Here is a 13,002-nt window from a genome sequence, read left to right on the forward strand (position 1 = left end):
TTGGCCCATCGTATTGGAAGATGCGTCCGAAAGCCGCTTTCTCATTGGCCGAGCTTTCCATCGGTCAAATCGAGGCGTTTGGCTAGTGGGAGAAGTCCCCGCCTACCTCGCGTTGTAAAAGTTTTCCCAAAGTTTGTTGCCGTGGGAATTTTGTGAATATTAGACCGGAAATAGGTTGTGTGGATATAAAAATAAAAGCTACGGTAATGTGAAATTTTCGCGTTAAAAGCTAAGTATATGAGGTGGTATTACCAAAAGATGATTATGATACGTTATAACACAAATCTACCTTTATAAAATTCGACTAGAAGTCACTTTGTGGTCAAGTTAAACATTTTAACCGGAAGAAGAAAGCGACATTTCACTGTAATTGTTGCTAACTTTGAGCCCCGCGTGAAAACTTTCTGCCCTCCCCCTTTTGCACTCCCTCCCTCCGTCCTTCTTCCTCAGCCAATCCATCCGTTCCTCGTTGATGTTACAGCGGTGATGGAGAAGCAGAGTTACCGCCACCGGCGCCGCTAACCTCAGTAACAACACAGACAGCAGGACGAAGAAAACGAGAGGGATAACGGATACACGGAGCGGAAGGAGAAGGATGGAAACCGTGGAGCAGCTCGTCTCCTTCCACCACATTCAGGTCCAGTTGAGCGGGGGCGCGCCTTGGGGGTTCACGTTGAAAGGAGGGCTAGAGCACGGGGAGCCGCTCATCATCACCAAAGTGAGTGACCATAACAACTGACAGCGTATATACGTGTGTTTGTGTGTGAAAACTCCCTGTTTGGACGGGCTGAAAGTATGTGTAAAGTCGCTTATGCTGCACTGTGTTAAATGCACGTTGCGTTCTGTAAAGTTTTCTGCACAGATTTAGACCCTTGGCTTGTTACTCGTATGCCACTGCACTCTCAATGGATGTAGGAATTGGATTTCATAAGGATGTGGCTGTTGCAACAGGCCTGACCCAACAGAGCAGCGGTTGTGGTGGTTATTGTCGCAGGTCTGTGTAGCTGCTCCCTGGGTTGCTGGTTTGAACTTTCCACTGAAGTGATTGTGCACAGCTTAGTTTAAAGTCCTGCTCTTTTTGTGAAGGAAAAAAACATGTGATTCTCCAAGGCTAAAGCAGATATCCGGTGCAGGTTGATGTTTCTCAGCTGTCACTGTCTTTGATTCCCCCCCCCCACCCCAACACACACACACACACACACACACACACACACACACACACACACACACACACACAATGTAATGCCACTGTGCTTTCAAACCTGGAGGTTAAAGGTTCCTGCCTGGGGGGATCCTGGATGAAAGGAGACTGTTCATCTTCTTGTTACATCATTTAATGTGAGGTAAAGACGCCCAAGTGTTGACAGACGTCATACTTTAGATGACTTGGTCTGGGCCATAAATAATCCAGCGTGAGGCTGTTTGTGGGATGTGGGAATCCTTGTAAATGAAATCCTGTGATTCTCTGTGCTCATTGCATGTTCCTCACATGGTTTCTAAGATGCTTTTACTTGAGTTTGCACTGGTGCGGTGTGATGTTGTGTCTGCACAGATTCAAGAAGGCATCTAAAAGTATTTGGTTGCGTTCCTGCATCCACAACTTGTGATATAGCCTCAGCCTAAATCACAATACTTTAAGGAAGTTTGTTACAATGATATTTATGAGGATATTTGTATGTTTTTGCAAACAAACAAAATAAAGGGCATTTTATCTTTTTTAATTTATTGCCTCGCCTGCAGCAGCAGTATGATATACAGTGACCCATCTAACCATCCATCCATCCAAAGTCAGATCGCAGTAGCAGCAGGGTATTCCAGACATCCTTCTACCCAACTAAACTTTCCAGTTGCTCCTGGCAGATCCTAAAACGTTCCCAGGCCTGACAAGCGATATATAATATCTCCAGTGGGTCTACCTCAGGATCTCCTCCCAGTTGGGTGTCGCCAGAAAAAAGAAAACCTCTAAAAAGGAGGCATCCTAACCAGCTGGCTCCTTTTTGACACGCCCTCTGGACATCTCTAAGGCTTAGCCCAGCCACCCTATGTGGAGGAAACTTTTCTGCGTTACTCTCTTGGTCAATACTCAGACTTCATGATCCTTGGTTGGGGTTGGAACGAAGACGGCCTTTTGGCTCAGCTCTCTTACTGCTGCGGCAGTCCGCTATGATGTCTGGTTTACTGCTGACACTGCGACAATCCACCGGTCCACCTTCCCATCCCAAGATGTAGAAAGCTACTCTGTAAGGTTTGTGCACTGAAAGCTAATCAGCTAAGGTTTAATCCATTTGCTTATTCTTAGGCACAGAACAACAGTTGCCTTTCCCCCCCCCAAAGCACGTGTCCCCTCTGAAGACTCTTAATGCACTACAGAATCTATTACTTTGTGCTGTCAAGTAAGATGAACGAAAATGTGTAATAAATGGTGGCGGGCTGCATCATCGCCGAGAAACGCCACCTATCTGAAAGAGATGTTCAGCAAGCTAAAGACAGCAGTTTTACCTTCAGGCTTTCAGAAGCTGATGTGACCTCATGCTGCGAGATCAAGTCGCTCGGTGGGGGCAAGGTTTCCTCCCAGCCTCTCGTCTCACAGTTTGATGCCACGGGTGGTGAGCCGGTAGAACCGAGGAGGGAGTCTTTGAATTACTACAAGCAATTATTGCTGTGTGTTCTGCTGGGGGTGGTCCGTGCATAAGTAGGACATGCAACCTCTGCTCCCAGTGCCTCTCGTGCTCTCTCTCTCGGTCTCTTTCCCACTCTGTTGAGAAGTCACAGCAGCAGCAGTGGCAGTGGTGTAAATGTTGGCTGGTGTGCGTCTAGATTGACCACAGTGGGGGAATGGAAAACCTGGCTCAGTCATCTGGAAACACAGTAACATAGCCCCTGGGAAAATGTGACTGAGACCGCTAAAGGAGATAAAAATCAAAGCTGGGCTCTGTGGCTGTTTTGTGTCCGGTGGCGAGCTGACACTCGCACACAGATGGATACACAATAAAATCAGCTCGGAAGGTGAGTGACGGACAGGGAAGTGTGGTGCTGAAATGTGTTTGGAGTGTTTAATGATTAAGTGTTAAGTCCTTGAAGGAAAGGGGAGAAGGACAGGCAGAGCGAAGGTAAAGCTGAGGTGTGTGAAAGGCGTGAGTGTGGAATGTGTTTTAGGGTCAGGGAGGGCCTGCACACAGAGCGTTACGGTGTCTGTGTGGACCACAGATTTAGAGGGATGAGCACTGTGTGAGCCTGTGACTTTCTTTATCTTATCTATTCGCTGTCTACAGATTTCTGTTTTACAAAATAATCTTAAGTCAAGGTCCCATTCCAGCTTTCTAAGACTGATAACAGCCTGTGTTGTGATTGTGCCTCAGTACGAAGCAGCAGGTTACAGGCTGATAAATGAAGCCAATGCCTAAAGACAAACTGCAATTCTTCCAGTGGCCACTTGAGGCTGTTTTGAACAGTGTATAAATCGCCATAGACTCCCATGTTAAAATGGAGCAGAGATAAGTAGATTTACAGCGTCACGTGGAAACTGGTTTGATCTTTATTGCTAGTTTCTTCCTTTGGAAGAACTCTGAAGGGGTGATTTGTTCCTTTTGTTAACGCCACTTAGATTTTGTTGAGGCTTAAACGTTATTGATCACCTTCGCTGAACTCAATGTCGCTGTGGCATTTTAATGAAATTACATTGTTGATACATTGATGACATGGTGCAACTCTGGCAATCTGTTGCACACTTTAGAGTCACACCAACCAGATCCTGAAGCAGGTGGAGAGCTGGGACTCGTGCTGCACAGAGCTAAATGCTGGCTCAGTGACGTGTGAAGCGGGCGTCTTATCTGTACAATCAGAGGCTCACTGGAGGAGAACAAGAGTTCAGTTGTAGTAGTCAGCTACAGTCCAGCATGGTGGAGTTGGAGTTCGTCTTTGGGTTGAGGAACTTGGTGGAGAGGCGGCTGATCACTGTTTTGATATATGTTGTCAAAAAGCGAAGCATGGGTGCACCTTCTTTCAGTTTGCTTGCTTTTATGCTGAATGCTGTTGCCCCTCACTATCCTCAGCTCCTGCTTGGGGAGGGTTCCCAAGGCGCTCCCAGATCAGATGAGATAGGTAATCCCTCGGGTGTGTGTCGGTTACAACAGTATACCTCTATTTAACAAGCAGTTAATGAAAAACGAGTGAGGCAACAATAGGTCATTAAAGCGTTGTTTGTTTCAGTCAGATCTTCTTACAGGCTTCTCACATTTAAAAAGTTTCCTTTTCTCAGGATTTATGCCTGAAAAGTTTTAATGTGGATACAAGTGTCATTCAGCAGCGTGTCTTTATGGAACAGCCTGGTGCCCTTTTCACAGTGTCTGTGTTTTGAAGAATGTGTGTGTGCTGCAGGAGGGGGAGGGTTGGCTTCTCCAGTCTGAGACAGCAGAGGGATGTAAGCCATTTGGTCAACATTTCACCAGGAGCATAACTAATTACTACTCTCTGTGGGTGTGTGTTTGTGTGTGTGTGAGTGTGTGTGTGTGTGTCGATTTCCCAGACTGGAATACTATGGTGTCCTTTCAGCCAGTGATCAGCTGTGTGATGACACGGTGAGTTTGAGGTTTTGTTTAAAGTTGGTCGGTCACTCGTTGGCTTTGCTGCTTGCTCAGCCGTTCAGCGACTTGGTCTTTGAGCCTCTTACCAGTGCTTTTCAGCCAGTCGGTCAATCGAGACGTAAACATGCTTTGGTGAAAATAGAGGTGAGGAAAAATGAGTCACGGTGCATCTGGGAAAGCCTAAAGGCGAGTCAAAAGCACTTTATTAGTTTGTTTCTACATCTTCATGTGTTTAATTGGGGCCAGGGCACTGATGGTGATGGTTTCTGGTTATGTTGGTAAGTAAATCAGATTTTTGAGAGCCTATAGCTCAATAAAGGCTTGCATGTTTTGATTTGGATGACATCCAAAGAAGACCTGTTTGTCTCTCTATCTGGAATCAAACTTGCAACCTTTTGCTTGTCAAGTGAATGTGTAAACACCTAGGCTATTGCTATAGCTCAATGAAGTAGAGGGAAATGGTGAAATTAAATAAAATCTCAATAAGTGATAAAATGCCATGTAAAAAGCTCAACATACTCCAGTAAGGAGTGAAAATAGGAACAAAGTAAATAGAGGTATTTTAGTTTGAAGCTGGAAAACGTCCTCCATGTGGTAGGTGAGCTGAATCGGTGTGCCAGAGAGGAAGGGAAAACAAAAACTTGAACGGTTAAAAGCCTTTTCACCACCTCATTATTTTAATCTTTCCACTCGACTTTTAAAATAAATACAAAGCCCATGAAGAAGTCTTAAATTAGCACCTGTTGGCTGCGGACATGATTTAACTTGGCGCGCTTCAATGGTGCACAGAAGAGAGAGTACAAGAAGGCCCGCCAAGTCTTCGACAAACACACTGGTTATCCATTAAAACGACGTATTTCTGACAATAAAAATCCAACATCAGACACTTTTTCAAACTTTCTAACATGTTGACAGAGCGTCGGTTTAATGCCAAGCTTCGTTTTTCAGGTATTTTTAAATATTGTTTTTCAAACAAACCACACGTCATAGTTTCCTGAGAAATGTAATAATAAAATTCAGTTAGCGGAGATTAAACTGAATAAAAATGCACAGAACGCAGTCAAAGAAGCATGAATTTTATTGTACGAGTGATAGAAACTCCTACTTACAGTCACACAGGTGTGTTTTAGGGTGACGTCTCATTAAAAGCCCTACTGGTTGTCAGACCCGTATGTTGTGTGACATTTGTTATGTCCTTTGTAGTTTTGGAAGACTAAGTGATGAGTTCCTTTCATTTTTGTGTTTGACAGAGCAGCTGCCGCGGCGCTGTCAGCTCGCTTTCATGTGTGGTTTTATGATCTACTGCGAGCTCTCTGCTGTTTCTGTCTCTGTGCCTCCTCAACAGGTTTTTTTAGGCTGCTCTGCGGTGGCTGACCGTGAGACGACGCTCCAATGGGATCGTTGCACATCTAAAAGAAATCCATCTTTGGCTTTAAAGATCTTGCTTTGGTCACAGTTTGAGGGGCGGTTTTAAGTTATAGTGGCTAATTGAGTCTTTTTGCATACAGCACGGTAATTGGTCATGCTCAGAATTAAATTTAATGGCTCATGTTTTCAACTCTGCTGAGGTTTTTAGATGGATACCAGTTGCCCACTTTACTGCTGTGCTTTAGATTGTTTTTCCCACCGAAGCTCTTGCACACCCGACATGTTTGCTATCTAAAAGATCTCAGACTGCATTGTGCAATTTAGCATTTTTACAGAATGCCTCCAAATGTTGACCTTATATCAGGTGCTCCATTGCAGACTGTGTAAGTCAGGAGGGGCCAAATACAGCCAGACCAGTGAAACTCTCCTTTCTGTCAGTGCAAAGAAGATTAACTACACATTTAATGCCTGAGAAATCTGAATGTTACAAAAGGAAGGGCAACAGTTCATCTGTTTTTCTGTGTGATAAAGAAATCTTGCTGGAGAAATAAATCTCTCAGCACGACTCTTTGAGCTTAAATTTTAAGAAACTTGTTTTCTTTGTACAGAAAAATGTTTGTACTGTCTTTCTGAAATTTGACTCTTTTCTTTGAAAAAAAACTTCTATAAAAACAGAAATTTCTATAGTAGATAGTGAAGAAACATGAACTTTACCATTATTTAATACTACTATTACTACTAACTACTAGCTGCTATTTAATTACTTTGGTGTTTACTTCATGAGGAGGATGTTTCAGTTAATTTATAAAGCAAAAAAAGAGCAAAAATTTCAAAAATTCATTGTTTACTGCCTATCATATACAAATATTTGCTATTTTTTTGAATTCATAGCGTAATCTGCTTAATGTTTTGACCGTTTTTCAGACAAATTTGTCTTAATGAGTCAAACCAGACTGGTTGCAGTTTAAAAAACAAACTCTGCTCATTCAGGTTGAATTTCTTGATAATAAATGGAAGCTTTCTTTTAGCCAACTCAGGGGGGGAAAGGCCTTCAGTTCCTCCAAAAAAACTGAGGGTGTCTTTTACTCAGATGTACAATAGTTGTACCTTTTAATAATAGAATTTGGTCATTATAAAGAACACCTGAAGACCGGATTCAGATCATAGACTAAAAGCTGCTTTCAGCTGCTCCCTTATTCACAAGGGGTCACCACAGTGGGTAGCTCTGCATATTTGATTTGGCAGTGAGTTTTATCCCGGATGCCCTTCCTCACGCAACCCCAAAGGGATTTGTGTCTCCTCCCGAGATCGAACCAAGCTGTGGTCAAAAGAGCAGACATGATGCTTTTCTGTCTCCTGCTGTCGATACGCTTGGTGTAACGCTAGTTTGGAAACTTTTACTGGAACATAATGTGTTGTCACCAAGGCCATTAACATTATTTCACTTCATCTGTCTCTGGTTAGTTCCACACGTGACGTATGCGTGAGGACAAGTAACAGGAGGTGCACTGAGACTGAGAGAAGGAGAATCTAGCCTGAATATAAACACAGTAACAGCGGAGATGCAGGGACAAATAAATACACCGTGTGCCAAATTATTATGCAAATTGTGTTGAAGTGTCATAAAGATTAAATAAGTTGTTTTTCAATTAAACCCATGGATGGAATTGTGTCTCGGGACTCTTTGTATCACTGAAAACAATCTCGGACACCTGTGATCATTAGTTGCCAGGTCAGCCCAATTAAAGGAAAAACTACTAAAGAAGGATGTTCCACATTATTAAGCAGACCAGCATTTTCAAGCAACATAGGAAGGGAAAAAGGATCTCTCTGCTGCTGAAAAGAGTGAAATAGTTGAATGCCTTGGACACGTAATGGAAACCTTCGATATTTCACGAAAATTTAAGCATGATCACCATAATGTTAAGAGATCTGTGGCTGAGCCAGAGCACACATGGGTTCGTGCGGATAAAGACACAATGAGGAAGGTTTCTGCCAGACAAATACATCAGATTAAGAGAGCAGCTGCTAAAAGGCCATTACAAAGCAGCAAACACATATTTGAAGCTGCTGGTGCCTCTGGAGTAGGGCTGCTCAATTAATCGAATTTTAATCACGATTACGATCTGGGCTTTCAACGATCATTAAAAATGACAGAGCCGATTATTAGCCCCTCCCTCATTTATCCGCGACACCTTAAAGGCCGGTCCGTGAAAATATTGTCGGGCATAAACCGGTCCGTGGCGCAAAAAAGGTTGGAGACCGCTGATTAAGAGGACCCGAGGGAAGCTCGGAAAGCTAAGCAGAAGTTATTTGGAGAGTGACTGCCGTTGGTTGAAAAGAGAGGTAAAAAAAAAAAAACTTCAGTGGTGTTGCGCACTATTTTATATTATTTTCTAAAGTCATTGTTAACCCTTTAAATCCGGTCAGAGCAGCACGCTCCGTTTTGTGTAACTATTTTTAAATCCCTGTAGAACCCGAACCGCGTAAGCTAGCGCAATAATTTGTTTTGCATATGAAACCGGAGGAGTTGTACTTACATCTGATGCCATCAGCTTGTCCTCGGTCACGGTTTCGTTCCACATAAAGCTTTGCAAAAATTGCATAAAAAGCGCTTGCAGGAACAAAAACATAATATTCCAGAAACACGCTTTGCCGATCCGATCAGCTGTTCGTAACACTTCCCACAGTGAAACAGACGTCAGCGCGAACTGTCGCATGTCCGCCATTTCCTGGCCGAAACCGGAAGTGACGTCATTTTCGCGGAAATTTAGTTTTTTACTTGTAGGCCTTAAAAGCCTATACTGGTCATGTTTGACTTTTCTGAATAGTTTCTGGGATGCTTAGAACTCAAATTGCACTGCTGGAAATAGTTTATTTTGATGCACCTGCTGTTTTCTTTGCAAATTTGCATCATAGGATTGTTTTTTTTGTTTTTCCTGCAGTATATAAAAATTGGTGTATCTCCAAAATAAAACTATGAAGACACTCAAACTAAATTTCCTGTGGTGGGAAACTATTTTTTGCAACTTTTTTGTATTTAAAGTTTTGAGGGATAAGCCTCTTAAATTTCTCCAAGTAGAAATATATGTAAAAAAACAAAACAAAAACGATATAAATTTTTTTGTAGTTTATTGCACTTTTTTGCAATTAATGTAGTTACTATGGACTTAATGCATACATATTATTAAAATATGGGCTATAACAGTTATTTAGCAACTTGAAATGCTCCCACAAATGGCACTACAACATGTAAAAAAAAAAATATAAGCTCTGGCGGACTTGGTTCTATAGTAGGTCTTAAAGGGTTAAATAAATATCGTCAAATAATCGCGATCTCAATTTCAGTGAAAATAATCGTGATTATCATTTTTGCCATAATCGAGCAGCCCTACTCTGGAGCCCTGCGAACATCAAGGTCGGTTGTTTGTGACACCGCCCTCTGGTAGCACTTAACAGCTACAACATGTAGATAATGGTCTACAAAACTGTGTGTAGACCAGGTGTCCCCAATCCCAGTCCACGAGGGCCGGTGTCCCTGCAGGTTTTAGGTGTCCTTGATCCAACACAGCTGATTTAAATGGATAAATTACCTTCGCAACATGTCTTGAACTTCTCCAGAGGCCTGGTAATGAACTAATCATGTGATTCAGGTGTGTTGACCCAGGGTGAGATCTAAAACCTGCAGGGACACCGGGCCTCGTGGACTGGGATTGGGGACACCTGGTGTAGACTCGGCAAAGCATAAACGCACAGCCAGGTTTGAGCCATTACAAGTGCTGATTGGAGTGACCCTCCAGCTCCCAGTGGACAAAGATAAAAAAGGACTTGAAGTTGTTGCTTACGCTACGAGAGACTTGTGACTGACATCACTGAAATTGAGGACCTTCAAAGCAACAACCTAACCAGGTTAATTTTGGGAAAACACTAAATAGGAAGGACCTGAGTGAACAGATTAGCAGTTACAAGTCAATAGCCTTGTCCAAATATATTTTACAAGATACAGTTGGTCCCAAATACCTTCGTTGACAAGCCCTCAAAGCACTTAAGCACCATCAGGGTCCATCTCACCCTGTCTTCCTCTGTCACACCAACCCTCTGCATGTCCTTCTTCACTACATCCATAAGTTTCTCCGTGGTCTTCCTCTTTTTCACCTGCCTGGCAGCTTCATCTTCAACACCCTTTGTCAAAAATATCCACTGACACTTCCTAATTTTGTCTCCAAACTGCTCGACCTGAGCTCTCTCTCTTACATGCTCATTACTGCAAAAAAAACGAAAAATTGTAGAAATAGTTTGAAGGAAACACTCTCGATTAAAATTTTAAGAACAAATCATGTGAATAAGCAGCTGGCGTAATACATGACCACAGTCTATCACTTGAGGGTGAAGCACGCCAAAACAAAGAGTAATAATTCAAATTGCATGTTCAGATTGGTCTGGTGTTCCTTCAGTTGTCAGCCTAGGAAAAGAGTTAAGAGCCTGTACTGTTCTGGGAGCTGTACTCTTGCTTGTTTACGGTCCATTTTCATTGTGGTCCAGGTGTTGCATAAAGCTGGGTCTCCATTCCCATCACCATCTCCAGTCTCCTCTCACTCAGCCGGCAAACTCTCGGCCAATCTCCCAGGCCGCGCAACCACCGAAACCAGCAGCGCTGCACTGACCGGCAGCAGGAGGTAGCTTTGGTGCTGTGTTTTCCAACGGCTGAACTCTGACCGAGCTGTTTTTAAGTTGGGCTCCCTCAGAGTAAAATTATGCAGAGCTTTGTGGAGTCTTCACAAACCCAGCGAAGACCATGATATGACTCCTGCAGTGGAGAAAATTTCATTGGGTGTTTCTTTATTTTTATCTGATTATCACCCTACTGTCTGGTCATGAACTCGTGCCTGTTTTTGCACTAATGCCTCACATTTTTGTGGATCTGGATGACTTTTGAAGTTAATCAGGAGTAATTAACAAAGTTTGGCATTAGCACGGTAGTGTACTTAATCTACTATTTTCACAACAGTTGAGATCATAAGGAAATCTGGGAAGCACTTAACTGATCCAGGATCTAGATTTAATGGCTTTATCACAGGATAAATAAGGATATAAACTGGTAAAACTCCTTTAAATGATCAGTTTTGTCTGCTTAAAATTGTTAATCTAGTGCAGTTGAAGCAGAGCAGGTAATGGCACATTGTTGCAGGGTTTTTGGCACTTTAAGACCGTCTCATCTTAATCCAAACTGTAAATCAGTACATGTTGGCACAAAGGGGTGAGCCTCCAAAAGAGTTTGATGTTTTTGATTTGTGGCTAAGAGGGATTTTTCTCCTTCTTCTACTGCTGGAAATCAAGCTGCTTTTCTTGTGGGGAGCATTCCAGCACAATGAGTTTCAAAACAGCAAGAATCTGAGATTCCCAGCTGATATTTTTCTTGTTTTGCTTTTTGTTTTGCTGACGACAGAAACAGAAAACTCAGGGATTTTTACAAAGGAATGTTTTGACATTTGGTCAAAGGTATGCAGCCAGCTGTCTTGAGGTTGTAAACAGCTGGTGTGTGTGTGTGTGTGTGTGTTTTCCCCCTGCATTCCAGTAAAGGTAGCCTCCAGTAGCAGTCTTCTCAGAGGGGGGTAGATAAAGATGCCATCAGATAGAGATGCTATTGTACCTACTCTGTGTGTGTGTGTGTTGTGTGTGTGTGTGTGTGTTTTTCCTGTCCACTGCCCTGCTTTGCTAACTGTCCTACCTAACCAAAAACATATGTTGTGCAGTAACAGCGCACAGCAGCACAGTAGAGTGCATTGATGAGAGGGCGGCAGAAAAAATGTGGGAGTATTCATGTTTCCAGCAACTTGTACTGAACTTTACTTTATGAGGGTTTTTTTTTTCTTTTTTTGTTCATTTATGAAGCAAAAGCAGAGCCAAAAAAATCCACGTTTTACTGCCTATCACATATGAATATTTTTTGTTGGTTTTCAGCTTTTCTTCTTAGTTTTTGGACCATTTTTCAGACAAAACAAAACGGAATTGAGTCAAAACCAGACCATTTTAAAATCAAACTCTTAACATTATGAAAAAATACGCTATAATTAGTGAAAATGAACAACATGTTTTAATTTGACACTGTAACAGTTTTTTCTTGTGATTAGTTGAGTTTCCTACATATAAATGCATGCTTTCAGTAACATAACATGACCACTGATGGTGCCATTCCACCAAAGGTACACATGACATGATAACTTAAAAATCAGATTGAGAGAAGGTGAGATAACTTTGGCTCTGTTTAAGCACCTGCACACACAACATGCTAAAGTAAAGCTAGCCAAGAACTCTGAGTGATTTTAAAGCTGAGTGCATTCAGACTCCAGCCCAGCAGCCAGAGCCTGGGCTTCAGCAGTTAACGAAGGCAGAGATCAGCACACAGGCTCTTGAAGAACTGTAGTTTAAGGTTATGTCTGTGTAGGTTCTCTATCATCCAGGTCCCAGTGGTCCTAGGAGCTTGGAAAGGAATCGACTTGACTTAAAGTTTCATAAAGACATTTTCACCTCTCATCCTCTCACGACAGACTGCCACATTTCAAGTGTGTATCTAATGATTAAGGTGCAATAGTAAGGACACAGCATGAGGTCACCTTTCTGTTTCCTCTCTTATTTTCTCATGCAGTTACTTCAGCACTGCATTGCTCGCTCTGATATTACGGGACGAATTCTTGATATTCACTCGAAAGCTCATGCAAGAAACTGGTATAAACACCCCGGTTTTCATGCCTTTTTTCTTTGTAGGTTATCGTGTTTCACAGATGACTTGTAGCCACACTGTGAGGCCTGACCACAGAAAATAATCCAGATGGAGTTAACACATGAAATGTTTGAGATAAACGGTTGGTTGAGGGAAACATGTAGCTTGTGAGTAGGTGAAGTTGTAGACAGCTGTGTGCATGTGTTTGGGTAGGGCTGGAATGCTTCTGTCTCTGATCTGTGGAGCCTTTGGTGGTTTCTTTTAGGCTACGTCTGGAGGCGCACACACACACGCGCGCACACACACACACACTTTGTAGCTATGTGAGGA

General features: G+C 42.6%; 1 protein-coding gene across 1 annotated transcript in view; it reads left to right on the forward strand.

The window, feature by feature from the left end:
- Positions 1 to 445: 445 nt before the first annotated feature.
- Positions 446 to 13,002, forward strand: part of shroom4 (shroom family member 4) — a 101,651-nt gene continuing 89,094 nt past the window's right edge. Inside the window, exon 1 of the mRNA XM_004573759.5 lies at positions 446 to 718. Coding sequence (XP_004573816.3) covers positions 596 to 718 — 123 coding nt within the window. The 5' untranslated portion in view covers positions 446 to 595. The remainder of the gene's footprint in view (positions 719 to 13,002) is intronic.

Source organism: Maylandia zebra, linkage group LG3, assembly GCF_041146795.1.
Source record: "Maylandia zebra isolate NMK-2024a linkage group LG3, Mzebra_GT3a, whole genome shotgun sequence".
Taxonomy (NCBI): Eukaryota; Metazoa; Chordata; class Actinopteri; order Cichliformes; family Cichlidae; genus Maylandia; species Maylandia zebra.